The sequence below is a fragment of the Musa acuminata genome, chromosome BXJ2-5 (assembly GCF_036884655.1).
Source record: "Musa acuminata AAA Group cultivar baxijiao chromosome BXJ2-5, Cavendish_Baxijiao_AAA, whole genome shotgun sequence".
Taxonomy (NCBI): domain Eukaryota; kingdom Viridiplantae; phylum Streptophyta; class Magnoliopsida; order Zingiberales; family Musaceae; genus Musa; species Musa acuminata.
Window position 1 is genome coordinate 5,243,844 of NC_088342.1, and position 20,420 is coordinate 5,264,263.

Genomic DNA, 20,420 nt, shown 5'->3' on the forward strand with positions numbered 1-20,420 from the left:
ACAGGCATGCCTGTAGAGAGCAGGTATTGACTTTGTATCTCATACATGGTCACAAAATCAACTTGGATTTACATCCACTTACATACAAGTGCTGTTGAGAATTTTAATTATGGAAACTTACAAAACCTGGTTAGAATATGCACCAGAATAATCATAAGTATCCACATCAACTTTAGTTTAGATGTGGACTTCATTTTTGTGGTTTATCTTGTCCAGGTGTCTAAACACTAATAGGCCAATATGATCACATTTCCTGGATTCTGGGGACACCCATGAGATATCAGATATTGTACTATAAATATAATTAAAGTGCAGTTAAATGCTTCTTGATGAAATCAATGCATAGTGATCATTGAATGCAAACTCTTAACTGGCAGCAGTGAGCTCTAAAATAACACTAGTAGTAGACATCAGCCAAAGAAGTCAACTGGGAAATTTTATGCCGTAAAGAAAAGATGAAGTGGGGATTTGTCTGTGTATTAATTATGGGATGGGAGCTGCTTCTAACTATTTGTATTATGTACAACGTCACCAACAACAACAACAACAAAAGAATTGCTCGGCTTCATTATTGGGTTTCTTCTAGGAAGAGGAACTCCACCTAATAATTATTTGCCCTTTGGAATCTTGTGGGTTGCGCCATTGACCCATCTCTCACCCCCCATCGCATAGATTTGTTCTTCTTGGCCATGGTGGTGGGGACTGGATCTCCGCCCAATTTAAGGAGGAGGTGTGTCGACGACACTCCGCTGCCAAACCTGTCCCTCTCTTCTTCTTCGTATGAACCTTGACTTGGAGGCAACAGATGCATCCTCGCCGGAAAGCATCGATTGTTGCGTCGGAGACGCTCGGCATGAAGCACTCGTCCTTCAGCACCGGCCGGAAGAACGGCAAGTACACCGTCTTCGTCGTGATCTTGTTCTCGGTGTTCCTCTTATTCTCGTTCACGTACAACGAGGACGTCAAATCGAGCGCTGAGCACCCTTTCGGCGGTGAAGGCAAGTCTGCAGATTTAAGTCGGGAAGAGTTCCCCGTGGCTGAGCCGATCGAGATGGAAAACCACCAGGCTACGAGAAGCATGGAGACCGCCACAGGCAACGAAGCTGAAAAGGAGACGACAACGGTGGTGTTGCCGCAGGAGGACGACGTGCCAGTGGTCGACGTGGCAGATGCTCACGGAGAGCCAGCGAAGCCCGAGCGGCAACGGGTAGTCCTCGACGTGCCGGAGAGCTGCGACCTGTTCACCGGCCGATGGGTCCACGACGACGTGAGCTACCCGGTGTACAAGGAGCCGGAGTGCCAGTTCCTGACGGAGCAGGTGACGTGCATGAGGAACGGCCGGCGGGACGACAGCTACCAGAAGTGGCGGTGGCAGCCCCGGGACTGCTCTTTGCCTCGGTATGCATGTCGACATCACTGTTCATGATCAGTAAGCATATGGTGTGATGTTTCGCTTGTGATGCGAAGATTCGACGCGAGGCTTATGCTGGAGCGGCTGAGGGGGAAGCGTCTCATGTTCGTGGGGGACTCATTGAACCGGAACCAGTGGGAGTCGATGGTGTGCCTCGTCCAATCCGTCGTCCCGCGGGAGAAGAAGACCCTCACCAAGAACGGCTCGCTCAACGTGTTCCGGATCGAGGTAATTAACGTCCAAATCCGTGCCGTCGAACAAGCAGCGAGTCGGCTCCCAATTCCTCACCACCGTTTCTCGCCGGAGCAGGAATACAACGCCACGGTGGAGTTCTACTGGGCGCCGTTCCTGGTGGAGTCCAACTCCGACGACCCCACCGTGCACAGCATCCTCAACCGCATCATCATGCCCAAATCCATCGGGAAGCACGGCCGGAACTGGAAGAACGTGGATTACCTCGTCTTCAACACCTACATCTGGTGGCTGAACACCCCGACCATGAAAGTCCTGTGAGTAGCAATAGTAGTAGTAGTTCGAGCTGTTCGATTCCTTGAGCACAACAAACGGATTCGATTTCTGTCATCAGGCGAGGATCGTTCGGTAAAGGATCGACGGAGTACGACGAGATCGATCGACCGGTGGCATACAGGCGAGTGTTGAGTACGTGGGCGAATTGGGTGCAGAAGAACGTGGATCCCAACCGGACGACGGTGTTCTTCATGAGCATGTCCCCCAACCACATCAAGTAAGATCAGCAGGAAGAGCTTGTTCTTTTCTTGCATCGAGCTACTTGCGTAGGATAACCAATCAAATGAGATTGAGTGCCCCCGTGCTATCCGCTTACCTGCCCGAGCCGTGCATGAACTCTTGACCTGGGGACCGTTTCCATGGTTTCCTCCACCGACTACAGCCATTCAAACGAAAGCACCTTTAGACGCAGATCGATGTTCCGTGTGCAGTAAACGAGGCGCCATCCACGTTGACCTCTCTACTTGGAAGCTTCATTCTAGATATAATATCCTTTTCCCGGTGTTATTTGCTTGTCGTCTTCCACCCAGGAGCACGGACTGGGACGACCCGGACGGGATCAAGTGCGCGCTCGAGACGCAGCCGGTGGCGAACCTCTCCCACCCGCTCCACGTCGGCACCGACTGGCGGCTGTTCGCGGTGGCGGAGGAGGTCATCAGCAGCAGCATGAGGAGGGTGCCGGCGTCGTTCGTCAAGATCACGGCGATGTCGGAGTACCGCAAGGACGCCCACACCTCCGTGCACACCCTCCGGCAAGGCAAGCTGCTGACGGCGGAGCAGCAGGCCGACCCCGCCACCTACGCCGACTGCATCCACTGGTGCTTGCCGGGGCTCCCCGACACCTGGAACGAGTTCCTCTTCGCCCGCATAGCGTCCAGCCCATGGCGTGATCACTGACCGGCGGCCTCGTGCCTCCCTGCAAACGATCTCTTTCCTCCTCTGTGAGATGTTAACCTCTGTCGAACTACATCTTGCACATGCATTCCTTGCACTGTATGATTATGAGAACGTGGACAAAGAACAAGGAAGAAACAATAGAAGAAAGATTAAAGTTCCTTGGCTTTGAACTCTGCCATGCACCTCGACACACCTCCCATCAACCACACCCATTTTGAGACAGATTCGAATAGCACGTCTTAAGGGTGAATTCTCGCCCAAAAAAAAAAAACTTTTTTTTTCTTTTTTAAAGATCCCTCATTTTCAGAATTCCCAAATGACGATTTCATTTTACTAATACTTCAAATATCCTTAGTTGCCTACCTCTTTTTTCTCTATAGACCAATTCATAGGATGAATGTCCAGTTATTGTGTTTTTACACTACATCATAGTGTATTCAATAATATATAAAAAAAACACTATATTATAATACTTTTATAAATATATTATAGAATTTTCTTAGTATATATTAAGGGCAAATTCTTTAAAAAATAGTTTTTTTGTAAGCATCCCTTTTTTTTCAAAATTATAATTCTTTTTTAAATATTTAAAATACCTCTGACCACCTTTTTTTTTTTATAGATCAATTGATAAGATGAATTAGTCTAATTATAATATTTTTACACTACGTAATGATGTTTTCAATAATACAAAAAAATACAATGCTATAATATTCTTCTGGTATTATTAAAAAAATTATAACACAATGTAAAAACACCATGGATTGGAGTTATGGAAAAAAAATATTTTAAATATTAAGAGAAATATAATATTATATGAACTCTTTGAAATTAGAGTTATGGAAAAGAAAAAAAGTAAAAAAAAGAAGAGTATTTTTCAGAACTTCACCCATATATTAATTTCAAATAACTCTCAGACAGAATCCAAAGGACTCTGATTTTGACTCTTACGATTAATCGATATAGACTAAATATGCTCATCAGCTACAAAATAATAGATACATTAATTTCCGTATGATTTATCGGTCACTTACTATTCATACGCGCCGAAGACCACGGTTTGACCCCACGTCTTCGTCCAAGCGGAAGCTGCCTCGCTACTCCCCGCTTCTCCAACGGTCGTATTTCGGCGTCTTTGGTCCGCCTCTCCCCTGGCTTCCTGTAACGGTCGCCTCTGTTGGCCCCAGCTGTCACCGTGGCTCCATGCAACCAACTGGTTGTTGACTACACCTCCGTCTGCCCTTTTTTTGTGGACTATTGGCTTCTCGGTTCGTAGCCCCGTCGACAGCTTCGTCGCCTCTCGCTCGCAGGCCACCGGACACGAAGTCTCTCCGCTGGCGTTGCGACAGGCATCCGAACCACCCCCGTCTGCCTTAGCTCATATGTCGACGTGGGTGTTTGGTGCTCGAAGAAAACGAAGAGGTTTCCCTTGAGGAATGTTCTTCCACGCGTTAACGGGGTACCCGACGGAGTACCTGTTTCGCGAGATGCGGGCCCCACCGTTTCCGCAGAGTTCCACGGCCTGTGGATGTGTTCGGGTCAAGCGTGGGTCTTTGCTTCGTTAAAGGGTCGAAGCGACCGTGTCAGCTGTTGGAAAACAGACGGCAGAGGTTTCACATTTTTATACATTAATTTGACTCATAAACGGAGGCTCGGGATCCGGTGCTCCTCCCTCCGTTCTTTTACTTATCCATCATCGGCCAAAAAGCCCTGCCCTGATCGAATTCTCGGATAAATCTCAACCATCCACATGCGCGTGTTTCTTTCTCAGGATTAGTTCTCGAGGAATACTTGACCGGGGACGAGGGGACTATAAATACCGCTGTCCCGAGAACAATTTGTGGAGAGCAGGGGAAATATTGCCGTTTGGGGACGATGTCGTGTTCCGTGGCGATTGCGAGCTCACCGGCGTTCTCGCCTTCTCGCTTATCGATCTCGTGCAAGGGGTCCCCGGAAAACCTGGCCCTGAATCCTTGCTCTCCCTCGGCGTCACCCCGCTCATGCTCGTCCTCGCCTTTCAGGCCGCAGCGGTTCCAGAGAGCGCCGAGCGGGCTTCGGGAGGTCGGTGCCGGGATCGGCACCTCATCCTCTCCCTCCGGATTGGCCGTTGACGCGCCCTCGTCCTCGTCCCCGCCTCCGTCGAGTTCGGGTGGGTCCTGCTCGGTGTCGAAGAGGAAGAGGCCAGCGCGGATCAACATCCCGTTGGCCAAGGCATTGACTTTTGCGCCCGAGGTGTCTGATGATTGGAGAGAGGTGGAGGCGGAGAGCGCGAGGTATACGGTGTATTGCAAGAGGGGAAGGAAGAGGTTGGTGATGGAGGATCGACATAAGGTGGCGCTGGACCTCAATGGCGACCCCAAACTGGTACGTGCCCTTCTATTGTTTCATTTATCCTTGTTCTATCTCTGCAAGTGCGGTACGTGAATGGGGAAAGTAAGTATTATAGAAAATCTAGACCAGAGGGGGGAATTTGATTACTCCGGAAGCAAAAAGATGGAATTTTTTGAACGAGGGGGAGTTCAAACAAATCAAAGATGGGGCCTTTCGAGTCTGATCCAATTGTTTGTGACAAATCTCTGAATTCGACGGTACTGGGGCTTGCGGAATTATTGGTCAAAGACAAATACTTGGAATGCCAAATCTTGATTCGGTTGAATTTTCTAAATGTACTCATGACATGATTTCTGTGCTGTCAAAGTTGACGCCTTTTGTTATTTTCTGTGTGTTCGTAGGCTTTCTTTGGCATTTTTGATGGCCATGGAGGTAAGAGGGCTGCTGAATTCGCTTCCGAGAACTTGGGCGAGTTCATAGCAGAAGAAATGGTGACAACTAGTGGAGCGGGCGCCAATGACGTAGCGAAAGCTGTTAGGATCGGGTACTTGAAAACCGACGCAGAGTTCTTGAAGGAGGAGGCGGATGGAGGCGCTTGCTGCGTCACCGCCCTGCTTAGAGATGGTGATCTTATTGTTTCTAATCTCGGGGATTGCCGTGCTGTGCTGAGCCGAGCCGGTAAAGCAGAGGCCCTCACGTCTGATCACCGGCCCTCTCGAGAAGATGAAAGGGACCGAATCGAGAGCCTTGTAAGTGTTGTTTCTCCTTCCTCGATTTTAATCACCCGGTTGTCATAGAGAAACAATTAGCATGAAATTGTTTGCAGAACATAAGAATGTTCTAATCTTATGCAGGATGGTTACGTGGATTACTTCCGAGGAGCATGGCGATTACAAGGTTCCCTTGCCATATCCAGGGCAATCGGAGATTCACATCTCAAACAATGGGTTATACCAGAGCCGGAGACCAGAATCATTAACATCGAAGCAGAATGCGAGTTCTTGATTCTAGCATCGGATGGGCTATGGGACAAGGTATAATCTAACTCCCGGCTATTCCTTTAACAAGACCAGAGAACAAATCTGTCTCTTCCCTGCTCTTTCTGAGTAAAGATGACAATATATTTCTCTCAAATGTTTTCAGGTTAGCATTCAGGAGGCTGTAGACGTAGCACGACCATCGTGTATCGACGCTGATAGTGCATCATCATTGTCTGCTTGCAAGAACCTTGTCGATTTATCTGCTAAACGAGGATCATTGGATGATATAAGCGTTATGATTGTGAAGCTGCAGCATTATGTTTGAAATCAAATACCCGATAGCATAAACACACGGCATTTTGTTGGAAAATTGGAGGATGCAAATCTTATGATGACGAATTGCAGCATTTTGGTCGAAAGGATCAGTGTGTTCTTCACTGGCGTTGACTCCTTTGTCAGGGCCATGAAGTTGTGACGAGCATCAACACATCGGAGAAGAATGCTTTTGCACTCATCATCATTGGAATTAGGCTTTTTTTTTCAGTTTTATTTTGATTCTTTCGAATTTTACTAACTCACATTGTAATTGACTTTTAGAAAGCAGCCATATTGATATGTAAGATCTAATCTCCTCTTTTGGCTGAAGTCAAACAGTTCTTCTGCTGGACTCAAAACTTGTTCCTTTTGGTTGGCTTAGAAAGACTTGACTACAGAATTCCACACCACAGGGTATCGGATGAACCATGTTTTTGGTGCTTACGGCTGAGCTAGAAATGTCAGATGCGAAGCATCTGCTACCCATCTTGTCTCGATATCGTAGATAGATTCTGTTGACCATCATAAATGCTATAAACCTGTATGTCAGTGTAACAGCAAACTTGTTGGCCTTTTCAACCTTTTTGCTTTAAATACATCATCCCTTCATCCTATAATTGCCTTTGTTATCTGAAACTATTACATTAATCATATCCAAAGCAAACTGTCAACTAACATACAATCTAACAGAAAATCCAACAAAATGTTGAGTCTCTGTTGATATACCTGAGTTGATTAATGTAATATAATTTTTTTAAACGAAATATTCTATTAAATTATATATCTTAAGTACAACATAGATTTAGAGTCGTCATCACCAGAAACAGTACTGACATGTTCATGGTTTTTATTGAAAGCAAAGGTCATTCATGGCGATACAACACCGACCACAACAACAACGACAAAACAGTGATGTCCTAAGGAAGCTTGCTCGCGGTATGGCGGCTGTAGTACAGTTATCATGCAGTGGCTGCTCTCACGGAATCACTACGCGGAACGGATTGGGGACTTCAAACCCGGGGTTGGGAACGAAGGTGTCGTCGTTCCCAGGAAGATACTGACCATGAGCAGCCGCCGGGCCACTGTGGTCCAAACCACGAAGCGCAGGCATCTCATGGCTGCCGATCTTGTACCGCCCGACGCCGGGGATCAGCACCGTGCCTTCTTGGCCGACGCACTCCGTCTCCTTCTTGTCTGAGTTCGCGGGGACGCTACGTCCGGCGAGGGTGACTTGGGCGAAGGACAACAAGCCCAGGAAGAGGATGACTAGGGGGAGAGAAGAGCAGCTCGAGAAGCTCGCCATGGAGAGAGCGGGAAGCAGCAGAAGAGGAAGAGGTCGGGAGGCGGTACGTTGGTTTGCAATTGGCAGAAGCATGCTTCTTCTTATACAAGCTCGGAGTGGGAAGAGTTAGGTGGCGAGGTGACGGTGATTAAAAGGCGTTGCCAAACCTTCTTGAAGGAGTTGGGGAATGCTTTTACTTGGGAGTAAATTAAGGAGCCTTCCGATCCATCCTACCAACAACTTTTTTAGGCTCATTGATTCCGCCACCATAAAAATTGATGTCAAAATAATTTCACGTTCACCGCCGCCTTGAATTTGCGCAAGCAACACTTGAAACAAAAAAATCACAGTACTATTTTATTTTTATTGTGCTTGAATTTAGTCCGATTTTATATTTGAGTAATGACAAATAAAAGAGTCGCTAGACGAATAATGTTTTATAGATCTACGTGTTAATACATACAAAAGTCTTACGCACTAAAATTAGGATATCAAGATGTACTTAAGAAATTAATACAAAAATATATTTTTTATTTTTAAATAATCAGATATCATTAATCATTTAAGACGATATATGCATATATATACTCGTAGATACATTAATGAAGCGAGAGATACTTTAACAAAAAAAATTTAAATAAAAATATAATAAAATATATGACTTTTTATAAATCTTATTTTCCGTAAAAGATTCGTATAATCGACTACAAATAATTGAGACTTTATAATTTTTTTTTTCTAAGACTAAAAGATAAAGATAACTTTACTTTGATCAAAATGAGCACAAAGTTCATAATAATTCATTGGGGTAAACAAAATTCCACAAACAAGTGGATTGATAGAATCTCATATGGTTAGCTATCGAATTAGCAGTGATGTTAGCATCCCTATTGTAGCTTCACAGCATCAAAAAAAAGTTCCATCAACTCAGAGAAATCAGTCTCCAGAATTAGCTTTCTTATGCCTTCTTTGCTTGCAATCTGGAGGCCTTCCTTGGCAGCTGAAGCTTCACATTTCACCCAGGAATGTTTCACGAGTGGGGATAGCAGAACCATCTGTATTCATTTTGAATCAGTCTTCATCCATCCGGTGTGTGTTTTGCCTTGCCTCCATTCTCCCTTCAGGAGAGGATCTCTCAGAATAGGATAAAGAGAGAGTCTAAAACCTTAGAGAAAAGAGCCACTGTCTGAGGCTGCACACCACTGGATATTACCTCATTTCTGGCTTGCCAACCATTTGCTACAGCAACATCCACTCCCTTTTGTGCTGGAACTGAATTTTCAAGTTAAGCTGAATCAAATTCCAGAACCTGACAGCAAAGAGGCAGCTGAAGAAAGAATGTTGCCAGGAGCCATAATCATCCCCCACAAATCCAACAACAGTGTACCTCCATAATTAATACCCTGTGCAGCAGACGAATTAATTTCCAGCAGAAAGCCATCATCACTTTGGGTGCAACTGGCAATTTCCAAAAGCTATCCTCAGCACTCCGGAAAGTGACCGTCCCTCATCTGTTCCAATTTAATGAACTTGTAGGCAGACTTAACTGAAGGGATGATGATACCATTAGCAGATAGTTTCCACATCCACTGAGGCAAGGCAATCAATCTCACATGTCTGATTACAGATTTCTACCTCAAAAAAATGGTTAAGAAATCTTCAACCATATCAAATTGAGTAAGAAGATAAGAACATCAAAATTACTTGCTAGAATTAGGTGATCAGTAGCATCAACAAACAGTTTTTAGCTCCGACTAGAACACTAGAATTAGACCAAGGGTTAAAACAACCATACTTAGCATGCACAACTTGAGACCAAAGAGACAGACAGTCTTTTGTTCAGGTAAACCATAATTCTTTTAATTTGTAAGTCTTTAATGCCAAGGCCACCTTTATCTTTATCTTTAGGAAGGCTTACCCTACTATCATGATCCTTCTCCCAAAGAAAACGTTTGATGATTTGCTCAATCCTACCTTGGACATGCTTAGGCATTCAAGACATACTTAAGGAATGTCTTGGAATAGAAGAGCAAGCAGCAAACTTGCTCTCTTACGAAGAATGGCAGTCACATAGCGTTGAAAATAATTACAATATCTATTTTATTTCATGATATATTTTCTGTTAAATTATGATTCACGCTATGTTGTGTGCCAAATTATTTTGGATAACATCATCGAAAATAATATAGAAGATTTTATATTAGGATTAAATACTTTGGACTTGTCTATGTCCCATCTTTATTACTTATCTTTTATAAAAAAAATAATATAAAAAAAATTTCTCAAAAATTATTCTAATTTAGATGAATTTGTCATTAGTGACCAACAGAGGGTTCGACCAATTAAGCTAAAAATTATAAATCAATTATAACCCAAAATAATAATAATTACTGGATTTTCCGACGTGTCCAACTTTGACAGCTGCATCAACTTCCTTCCGTAAAATAATAATTGTGATCTGATGTTTTGATTCCACGTCATCATAAGCCAACCACTCCACCGAACAGTTACGTCTCCGATCATTGGATATGTTAAGAGCCTTAAATATATCGCCGAAGCTCTAAATATCCCCCAAAGAATTCTATTGAAATTTCCTCTGTACACTAATTATTTTAAGTGTATTTAAATTCGATTAAGTATATATACTTAAATTGTTATTAGTGACATGGCGCCATCCACGCGCACTCCGTACGCGCGTAGCCAAATCTATCGTCTCTGATTCTCTTCCTTAAACTTATGTGGCTCCTCATCCGACGGCTCAGATGCTCCCACCACCCAGCGCGTAAGACCCAGCGTAGGAAAAACGCGTTACTGAAAGGGGTTCTTCTTTCCTCTATTCTCCGGAACCCTATTGGACGAATTTGTTGGAGGCGTCTCGTTTCCCCACGTGTCCGGAACTCGAGAACCATCTCGACTTCGCGAAGGCACCCGACCCGCCGTGGCCTCCGTTATAATGCTCGCGCTCCCACCGTCAGCTTCGAGAATCGTCTTCGTCGATTCAAGAATTGTGGGCTTCAGGAGTTCGATCGCCCGCTCGCGGCGTCAATGAATCTCTCATTTTTCGTCCTAGTAATCCTCTTCTTATCACGGCCAGCCCAATCCGTGGATCCTTACAAGGTACCCTACTTTCTCCTTCTTGGGTTCGTTCTTGTGCCTCTAGGTTTAGGTTTATGGTTGCCACATCTGGAGTCGATTCAATTCCTCTTTTTCGTATATTGCATATGCGCGTCGCATCAATGGTATGTCTAAGGAAATATGTTGCAAATCTTGGTCTGGGAAGTACAAGCTTTCGAAAACTTGGTTCGAGTGGCAAGAAAGATAGGTTGCCGAAGATTCTGTTCTAGTTCAACCGACAATCTTCACGCTTAACAGTAGAATCGAACTTTTACTTATCTCATGTATATATAATTCTTTTTAGATTAAATGGGTGATGTAGCTGACATCAAAATTGAAATAATTCTTCATCCTAAATTTGAATCTTCACTTGAGAACATTTATAATCTTGGGGAAATGGGGGTTTTCAGTTAGTCCGGTTGTTCTCTACGTAAGGAGTTTTCTTTCATAGGATACACTAGCAATGCAGCTATTGAAAGGGTTTTCGATGTTTGCGCATTAGATCTTGAAGATAGGATATCCATGGGAAATTTGCATTGATGTGGATAAATTAACAATCGAAAGACAAAATTTTGTGTACTCTGTTTGCCCAGTCATTTTTAGACCCACTTCTTCCATTCTTCTGTTACTGTTGTCTACATTTCACTGCAATTTCAGAACATCTGAAAATTACTCTTGTTACCTATTACTGTATCACTGATCCTTATTTAAAGTGTGTACAAATCATAGGTGTTTATTAGTGATATGCCCCTTGTTTTTTTATTATCTACTTGAATCTTGAAAGCATGTTAAACTGTTACGAAGGCAGTTTATATGGGAACAACCAAAAAAGGGACTGAGATGGATGCATAGCAGAAACTTTAGAAAACTACGTAAAATGCTTCATGTAAATTTTTTTATTTTTTCCATATATAAATATGTAAAGTTGTTTAAATTAGTGAAGAGAGTTAAGGGTTATGATAAGTATTTTTCAGTGGTTGGTATGATAAATGGTAAACATTTCCAATTTGCAAAGCTATTGATGCTTGGTAGGATGGATGAACTGGATTGTTGGATGACACTAGCAGTCTTCATCTGAAAAACATGTTGTTATTAGTAACTCTTACTACTGCATTAAATTGAAGATTGATAAGGTATTCAAGTTGTCATAATGCTTTTGTATGCTTAGTTTCTTGCTATTGTTTTGAGCTACTTAACACTTTTCACAACAGTAATGCCGAAAGAGTTTCGTGTTGCATTAGGCCTTAATCAGCTTTGGTTGTGGAGACCTTTTTTTCTTCTTTGCTGATTCTATTAATTATTGCATGCTGTATTTTTCTTTCCCTGTTTGAGCAGATATATGTCATGATACAATGTTCTACGCACATTTTGTTTTCCAGTCGTGTTTTTTACCTGGTTATGACCTACTATTTCTCCTTCCAGGTTCTCGGGGTTGATAAAAGTGCTAGTCAGCGTGATATTCAAAAAGCCTTTCACAAGTATGTGCTGCTGACATCCTATGTTAATGAAATTCAGTTGTTGAGATCCTTTTGTTTTGATTCCTACGCTTTTTTTTTAAATTATGCAGGCTGTCTCTTAAATATCACCCTGATAAGAATAAAAGTAAGGGTGCACAGGAAAAATTTGCGGAGATAAATAATGGTAATTTACTAATTTGTCTTTCATTACAGTTTTTCAATGATGAAATTCTACTACTCATTTTCCTTGTCTGAAGCCTTATGCAAAACTGTAATCATCAATCTTTATGAGTATTTTTTTCCCCCCTGATGTTGATTAGTTGAGTGTCTATTCTGAATGTTGATTGAACTTTCCTGGGCAAAACAACCTTGAAGAGGAGAACATCCAAGTATTACTTGCTTTTTCTTATCACTTGCTTTTTATCCTTCCCTCCTCTTTTGAATAGTCTTCTTTTTTGATGCACATAATAAGGTAAACTGGCCCTACTCAGTTATTTAGATATATCATTTGGAACATGTAGGGCTATTTGATTGATATATCCCTAATTGGGATATTATGGGTTGTTGTTGTGTACAACTTGCATAAGCAATATGTATCTTTTCTCGGTTTTCTTTTATTCACCAGTGTCAGAAAATCGATCAGAAAACTTAAAATACATTAAACATGTTTTAGTAATTCTGTCATATTTTTGTTCCAGCATACGAAATTCTCTCTGATGAAGAGAAGAGGAAGAATTATGATCTATATGGAGATGAGAAGCTGACTCCGGGATTTGGAGGTAATTATGGAGATGAGAAACGGAACCCAGGATTTGGAGCTAATTTTGGGAATTATCAGGGACATACCACTGGTGGACCAGGGAGCAGTTACTTCACTTCTAACCAGGGTGGATGGCAGTCAATGGGTAGCAAAGGAAATGCCAGAACATTTTCCTTCGCCTTTAGTAAAAACCCTAGTGTTGGTGGAAATCCATTTGGTTTTGGCTTTGGTAATATATTTTCTGATTTTTTTGGTGGTGGTATGGAGGGTGGAAATCAGCATGATAGTTTCAGTACCTTTGGTGGACCAAACTCTCAATTTTCTTCTCATGGGAACATTCAGGATGTTGATTTGCAGCTTTTCAACAAACAAATAAAAGACCAGGGGTTAACTTGGCTTTTATTGTTCTATACATCTTCAGCCACAGGATACCATGTACTAGAATCCATTATGGAGGATGTGGCCAGTTCATTAATGGGAGCTGTAAAGGTAAATTTGCAAGTATACATGCAAGATCACCTGCATTTGCTTGCATTGTATTATTCTTATGTGCTTTAGCAACTCTTTAGACCAGCTAATGAGTAGCATTTACTTCTTTGCAGGCTGGCAAAATTGATTGCAAAAAGCAGTCTCTCTGCAAGGATATGGGTGTGTCTCTTCCGAAGTCAGCGCGTCTCTTTATTTATTCCTATAAATCTGCTGAAAAAACTTCATTGGTAGAATATAGTGGTGACCTTGATCCTCGGAGTCTAAAAAACTTTTGTCTGGATCAGCTGCCCAGGTTTTCTAGAAGGATAGAGTTTAGCCAGTTTGATTTTTCACCTGATAGCTCAGTAAATCGACCTCAAGTGCTGCTACTCTCAACCAAGAAAGAGACACCAGTAATGTGGCGTGTTATCAGTGGCTTGTATCGGAATCGCTTTTTGTTCTATGATGCAGAGGTAGCCTACTTTCTGCCTTTTTAAATTTTGTTTAAATCTTGCTTGTGACAGTTCTTTTACTAGTGTATTTTAAGGGTCATTATGATACAGAGAAATGCTCCTTAGTGCAAGCGTAGTTTCTTAAATAAAGTAGCTTACCTTGCAATGTTCAGATTCAATAATTATTATCAATGGATAAGGTAATTGAACTATTTTGGCACTTCACCAATGTTACTTGAGTTATAGATTCCAGAATTATTTCAACATTTACACTGATACATGCTGAAGCATTTAGCTTGTATCTTGATTTGCCTTTTCTGCCATGAATATGTCACACGTTGTATTTTATATACAAGCATAGGAAATTAATATGATTTTGTGTTTTGTAGGCTCATGATGTTTCACATCCTATGTTGAAAAGATTAGGAGTCAAAAAGCTACCATCTGTGGTTGGTAAACTAGTAACTGGTGAGATGCATGTTTTGAGATCTGGAATCATTGTTAAAGATTTGAAATCTGGCATTGAAGAGTTGAGAACCTTGCTTGAAAGTTTTGAGAAGAAAAATAAGGTGTTCTCTGATCATTCCAAGAAACCATCTCAGAATGAAGAGGGTGGAAATGTTCCTTTTCTCACAACTTGGAACATAGATAATCTTTGTGGTGAAAAGGCTACTGTATGTTTTATAGGTGTCTTCAGGTCATCAAAGGGAAGAGACAAGCTGGAAACAATTGTTTCGGAGGTCAGTAGATCCTGCTATAGGTTTGTTTTGGTATCAAGGTTTCATTGGTTCGTTATAGCTAATTGGATGGTACAATTTTATTCAGGGATGATTTTTGAATATTTTTGTTAACTGTTGTTAGTGGTTGGTAAAGATGCTTAAATTGCTTTCTTCCTGTCCTTCCATTTTCAGGTCTCCCGGAAGACTCTAGTTAGGCAGCAGAGCAAAGCCCAAACCACAAGGGATTCGATAACTTACTCTCTGTTGGACGGTAACAAGCAGCCGTCTTTCCTGTATGCGTTTGACAAATTGGGTTATGGTTCTTTGGATAAATTTCTAATAGCTTACAAGCCTAGGAAGCAAAAATTTGCAGCTTTTACCGGTGATGTGACGATGGAAGCGGTAGAGAAATTTGTTAGTTCAGTTCTTAATGGGGATATACAGTTCTCCAAGGTTCGACAGCAGCCTGTTATTAGATGAGGTACTTAAAAATGTCAGTCCTTGTGAACTTTTCACCGTGTAGCATACCACCATTTACCCCATGGTGCAACTGACAGATCACTATGGAAGTGGCCCTGGGAAGAAAGGAAGCATGACAGTGATCTCACTTGTCAAGTAATCGTTGTATAGAGCAAGAATGAGACCAAAACCCTGAAAGAGGTTTCTTACGGAAATATGTATTTTTTTTTTTGGGTCACTAATTCTAATCTTTGCCTTCACTTCTCTGGTGACTTGGTTATGTGACAATTCTCCAACCTGCATCTTTTCTTTCATATTTTTGGGGGAGTGAAGGTCTCATATCTGGCATGAGAGAAAAATGATCGATATGATTGATATTACCACTTTTTTCACTGCACAGCTAAATGTTTTCCTCCAACTAGTTGACAAATTTGGTTTTGTAAAGTTTATTTGCTTCGTCTGACATAAAAGGAAACACCGTGATCTTATCTATGCAGCCATATGAAGTTGGCTCTAAGCAGTTCAAATCTTTTTCTTTTTTCCTTTTTGTTCTGAAGGTTTCTAAATGGCTTTGACCTGTGTAACAAGTTAGAGAGTCGGTCAATCTTCAGGTTACATTGGTGTCTCTGTTGATTTTAGTGCTTGCGGCTAATATATTCTGCTGTCTTCTCTCCTATGCTAACTTGCCTTGGCGTGCGTCGCACAGAACCCAGCCAACATCCAGATTTTTATTGATGGAACTGCTGACAAGGTGCCGAATTCTGCATTCTTTTCAGAATTACTCATTATCTCTTACTTTTTTTCCTTGAAAATTTTGGATCATAGGTTGTTTTGTCATCTGGTAAGTACTTGAAATGTGTAATCATGATCATCATAGTTTTTGTTTATTTAATTGGTTAGAGAAACACACTATTTTTCCATGTTAGTTTTATTTGTATTTAAGTAATGGTCGCCGTGTCTCTCGTACTATCATCCATCATAACTTTTACCATTTTTTTTTTTTCGCCTGTGTCATCGTCCTGTCACGGACTTAGCTGGTTTTGCCTAAGTCGTGCGGTACCCTTGCGTGTCCGTCCGCAAAGATTAGCCTCCCCGAAGTCTCTCATTGTCCCTTAGGACTAACAAAAGAGAAAACGGGCTAGAGAGAACGTTTCAATCGGGATCCACAAGCAAACATATCTGAAAAACACTCCATAGACAATGCAAATTACAAATAGACTTTACAAGCTCTGAATAGTGGCACAACAAAGGGTAAAATGGTCCATTACAGATCGAAAATCTCTCGCACGTGTCCACATGACACAACCTTTATTTACAAGCCTAAAGAGGTCATCAACCCAACTAAAATGAGACTATTAAGCCTTCAACTGCCCCTCTATATGCTGTACAATGCATGAACATGCCAAAAGACACGGACATACATAAGCATTACATCAAACATCCTGTTTTGAAGTTTGTCCGTGACATTCTCCCCCACTTATTCCTTCGACGTCCTCGTTGAAGCCTTTGTCGACACTGCAACTCCTCGCCTTTGCTAAGTCTTCAATCTTCTGTTCCAGCTACAATGCGCCTCTTGGCTCCTTGCTGCTCTCCGCTGCTGTTTTTGAGTAGTCGAACCTTTGATCCGCCATGTTGCTTCAACTCACCAATGACTCTGACTCTGGTGTAGGGTTGGCTGAGTTGTGTTGATCCTTGTTGATTTCTGCGGATCCCCCAGATGAAGGAAAAGACCATCCTAGTCTCTCAAATTCCTCATGTTGCTTGAACTGGGTGGATGCTTGTTGGAGCTTTTAACGAGCATCGTCTCGTAAACTGCTGAAGTTTTGGGTCCTTCCTCCACAAAATTTGCTCATTGACTCTTCTTTCACTTAGTTGTCACATCCAAGTAGGTTCACATCATTTTCGCTTTCGATTGGCATTTCGTTGGGAAATAAAGCGGACAATCTACTCTCAGTAGCACTGATCACCGTTGGTGAGGATTTGACAACTATTGTCTTCCATTATCTTCGAAGGGTCTTTGAACTTGTGCAGAGCTCCTCTGCTGGATGGATAAGAGAATTGGGGTACTCGGTTTCGCCCATTCTCTTAAGAGTTGAGAAGGCAAAGGTTACTTGACTTCGCCCGCCTCCTGGAGGTTGTACTCCATGCATCGAGCTGGTTACTAGCCTTCGCCTGCTCTTTGCTCACACTTCTGAAGCACTTGAAGTGTTTGCACTCCTTGCGTTGAGTTAGTTACTGTGATTCACCTTCTCAATGACATTGAACTTCTGGAATGCAAGAAGTTTTCACCCCAACTTGGAGTAATTCTCTCATAGGTTTGGTCGCCTCTGGGATTGTACCGTCTTCTCCATCAACCCTGCCGCCTACTCCTCTGAGTAGCAAAGGTACAGCACCGCATACTGCCTGCTTCGTTCCTTGGTTATGCACTCTTGCATGACCTGAAATCCTTCACTTTCGGCTATCTTGATGAGAAGCACATTGACACCGGTCTTACGAAGTTCTTCGGCCTCTGCCCTTCAGCCTTGTCTCGGTACTTGGAGATTGCCTCTGCATTCTCCACCTCCTCGGCCCCTTTCACGACCAAGCGCTCTCCCTCCATGAGAGCAAGGGATCAATGACTTTCACGGAAGTCCCGCCTCTACGGTACCATGGCACTGCCATGCCCATAGCCCTACTATCCGTCGCCTCGCATCTGCATCCCTTTTCTTCACGATCAGTAGATATGTCTTCATGGCACTCCTCTGAGTCCACCTCCATTCTAACTGATGCTTGATTTTGGGTAGCTAAGTCCCTCTGGACTCGTCGTCGCTTCCTCGCCCCTTTCAACCCCCTGCTTCAACACCTCTGTGTTCTCCAAGCAGTTTGTTTGGTCGATGGAGAGACAGACTGCAACTCCCATGCATGGCCTCTGCCATCACGTTGTAGGGTTTGCACCGATTCTGTTCTCCTTAGCTTCCTTGGTAGCAACGTTCGCTTACTCGGCCTTGTCCTCTGACTTGCCGGGCTCCCTTAAGCGAATATGAGCTCTGGAGCAGTCCAACTCTCCGGCTGCTTCAACCATACCTCTGTATGATCAAGTCCCTCCCATGGGACTCACTGGTACTTGCATTCGGACTTTTCCCTTGGTGGAACATAGCCCCCATATGCTAATGACCAAGGCTTTCATCCGATGCAAAATTCGATGCACGCCCGGAAGACCCGCCTCTGCGGTACCATGGCCTTCACTCCTTGAATCCATAGCCCTTCTTACCGTCGTGTTGTTCACCGAAGTGGAGCTCCCAGTAGCTCCCGATCATATCTCCATATGATCTAGTCCCTCACGGGACTAAGTCGTGTGTATCGCATTGCCACGAACTGTTCCACCACGATCCGTTGCACCATGTCGCCTCCTGGTGACATCTCCATTGCATTCTGATCCTTGTAGAATAAACTCGAATTGTGAACCCTCCATGTGTGGCCTCTGCCAATACATCACAGGGTCTCCTCCACATTCGATTTTGTTCGCTCCTTTGGCAATCGACCTTCATCCACCCACTCTTGGGTCACACCTAGATGAAGCACCGCTCTATGACAGTTCGTCGCCTAGTAGCTCCCGAAGTCCACTGACTTCACTGTAATTTGTGCACCATTGTCTGGATCCTGGGCCTCTGCCCCTACGAGCACAATCTTCGCTGTGCACTGCTTCCTTCATGGCAACTTGAATGACAACACTGTGGCATATTCTTCAAGAGTACCCACCTCTGAGTCCTCTTGCCCCGTGCTAAGGCCTTCTGAACCCAATTTCGCCTCCGCAAATTGAGTCGCCTTAGTTCCTCCATCAAATGCTTCTCCGAGATAAGGTGTATGTGCCCAGAAGTTCCCTTCGTCTTTGGCACCATGCAAGATGAGTCCGCTCCGTTAGAATGAAGGACCCATGGAACAACATGATCCTACTCTTGCCTCTGCAAGAGTTCATGTCCTTGACCTTTGTCTAAGGAAAGCACTGTGCCTCTGCTCCATGTTCCAACTTCTATGCTGGCTCCCTTCATGCGGCTTGGGTACTTCGCCAAGTTACACCCAAGTTGCTCCGCTCCTCGTTTTTGCATTGAGTCGATGGTGGCCCTCGCGCCCACCATTCCACGGGTCAGCCCTCCCTTGAGTCTGATCTCCACATCGACTCCAAGTGTGCCTACATTTAAGTTGCTTTGGGTCGCTCCCCCACTTGATCTCGCAATGCATCCACCAATGCATTCTCTCAAGCGAGATCATGCGACGACTCCTCGCCGCTTGCTCAGTCCATCGAGCTTTGTGGAGTTGTTGTTTGTTGAGGTACTCCTCCTCAACATGTGAGGTCCGTCTCACATGATTCTCCCTCTGGAGAGCCGGGACTTATCCCTCCTGGATAACTATCCCGTTGGAGCAACATCTATCTTCGTTTGGGAGACCACCATCCCCTTGGACTACTCTGATCTGCTGAACAAACTGTGCATTGTTCTGCCTCCTGCAAATGCACTTGCTAGATTGCGACTCCCCGTCAATACAGTCCCCACTACACCCCTCAAGGCCTAGCAACATGCTGAACTCGTTGCACACTTCAGCCTCCTACGGACGTATCCTTCACATGTCGAAGAGAAAGTTTCAATGCTCCATGGCGCCGAGTTTCGGTCGCCTTGGGATGGCCACGAACATTTCATCGTCCGCATACAAGCCCATACATGAGTACCAAATTCTTCTAGTTAGCAATTCCCCTCACCTCTGTGAGCTTTGTATAACTCTTTTGGTCGTTGAGCAACTCATTCCACCTTGGATGGTCTCATCCTTTACCAAGCGCCTCGCTTGCTTTGAGCACCATCAAGTATGGTTGTCAACGTTGAGCCGTAGCTCAAACTCAGCCATCCCAACCTTTGTGCGCTCCACATTCTTCCAAGCTTGCCTGTTCTCGTGATGCCTCTTGCGCGAAAGGTTGGTCATTCCTCTGAATGCCAATGTCAGATGCCCGCTCCTCTGAGCGACTCCTTTTCCCTACATCTCCATGTCCGTTTTCCCTCAAACGGTCGCGCGTGTACTGACTGCCCTCAACGCAGCCCCGCTAGGTCCCCCACGTTTGCATGCTAAGTGTTTATATGAGTGCTTGTCTCGCTCTGATACCATCTATCACGGACTTAGCTGGTTTTGCCTAAGTCGTGCGGCACCCTTGCGTGTCCGTCCGCAAAGGTCAGCCTCCCCGAAGTCTCCCATTGTCCCTTAGGACCAACAAAAGAGAGAATG

The 20,420-nt window shown here is 43.7% G+C and overlaps 4 protein-coding genes across 4 annotated transcripts; 3 read left to right on the top strand and 1 right to left on the bottom strand.

Moving 5' to 3' along the window:
- Positions 1 to 551: 551 nt before the first annotated feature.
- On the top strand, positions 552 to 2,993 carry LOC103984168 (xylan O-acetyltransferase 1). The gene is made up of 5 exons (XM_009401618.3): positions 552 to 1,398; positions 1,468 to 1,639; positions 1,721 to 1,920; positions 1,998 to 2,156; positions 2,470 to 2,993. Exons 1-5 carry the CDS (start codon positions 806 to 808, stop codon positions 2,834 to 2,836), a joined length of 1,491 nt encoding a protein of 496 aa, XP_009399893.2. The 5' UTR covers positions 552 to 805; the 3' UTR covers positions 2,837 to 2,993.
- A 1,670-nt stretch (positions 2,994 to 4,663) lies between these two features.
- Positions 4,664 to 6,517, top strand: LOC103984169 (probable protein phosphatase 2C 32). Its single transcript, XM_009401619.3, has 4 exons — positions 4,664 to 5,200; positions 5,569 to 5,916; positions 6,022 to 6,201; positions 6,311 to 6,517. The coding sequence occupies exons 1-4, from the start codon at positions 4,712 to 4,714 to the stop codon at positions 6,470 to 6,472; spliced, it is 1,179 nt and encodes a 392-aa protein (XP_009399894.2). The 5' UTR covers positions 4,664 to 4,711; the 3' UTR covers positions 6,473 to 6,517.
- A 921-nt stretch (positions 6,518 to 7,438) lies between these two features.
- On the bottom strand, positions 7,439 to 7,765 carry LOC103984171 (putative cell wall protein). The gene has a single exon (XM_009401620.3). The coding sequence runs from the start codon at positions 7,763 to 7,765 to the stop codon at positions 7,439 to 7,441; it is 327 nt and encodes a 108-aa protein (XP_009399895.3).
- A 2,938-nt stretch (positions 7,766 to 10,703) lies between these two features.
- Positions 10,704 to 15,437, top strand: LOC103984172 (dnaJ protein ERDJ3A). Its single transcript, XM_009401621.3, has 7 exons — positions 10,704 to 10,861; positions 12,281 to 12,336; positions 12,426 to 12,499; positions 13,014 to 13,564; positions 13,678 to 14,016; positions 14,385 to 14,735; positions 14,907 to 15,437. Exons 1-7 carry the CDS (start codon positions 10,790 to 10,792, stop codon positions 15,192 to 15,194), a joined length of 1,731 nt encoding a protein of 576 aa, XP_009399896.2. The 5' UTR covers positions 10,704 to 10,789; the 3' UTR covers positions 15,195 to 15,437.
- The last annotated feature ends 4,983 nt before the right edge of the window (positions 15,438 to 20,420 follow it).

Bases quoted from the DNA above. Each gene is read 5' to 3' on its own strand.
- LOC103984168 (XM_009401618.3), top strand. From the start codon at position 806: ATGCATCCTCGCCGGAAAGCATCGATTGTTGCGTCGGAGACGCTCGGC. The intron at 1,640-1,720 runs GTAATTAACGTC...TCGCCGGAGCAG, and splicing joins TCAACGTGTTCCGGATCGAG to GAATACAACGCCACGGTGGA. The intron at 2,157-2,469 runs GTAAGATCAGCA...TCTTCCACCCAG, and splicing joins ATGTCCCCCAACCACATCAA to GAGCACGGACTGGGACGACC.
- LOC103984169 (XM_009401619.3), top strand. From the start codon at position 4,712: ATGTCGTGTTCCGTGGCGATTGCGAGCTCACCGGCGTTCTCGCCTTCT. The intron at 5,201-5,568 runs GTACGTGCCCTT...GTGTGTTCGTAG, and splicing joins TCAATGGCGACCCCAAACTG to GCTTTCTTTGGCATTTTTGA. The intron at 5,917-6,021 runs GTAAGTGTTGTT...AATCTTATGCAG, and splicing joins GGGACCGAATCGAGAGCCTT to GATGGTTACGTGGATTACTT.
- LOC103984171 (XM_009401620.3), bottom strand. From the start codon at position 7,765: ATGGCGAGCTTCTCGAGCTGCTCTTCTCTCCCCCTAGTCATCCTCTTC.
- LOC103984172 (XM_009401621.3), top strand. From the start codon at position 10,790: ATGAATCTCTCATTTTTCGTCCTAGTAATCCTCTTCTTATCACGGCCA. The intron at 10,862-12,280 runs GTACCCTACTTT...TTCTCCTTCCAG, and splicing joins AATCCGTGGATCCTTACAAG to GTTCTCGGGGTTGATAAAAG. The intron at 13,565-13,677 runs GTAAATTTGCAA...ACTTCTTTGCAG, and splicing joins CATTAATGGGAGCTGTAAAG to GCTGGCAAAATTGATTGCAA.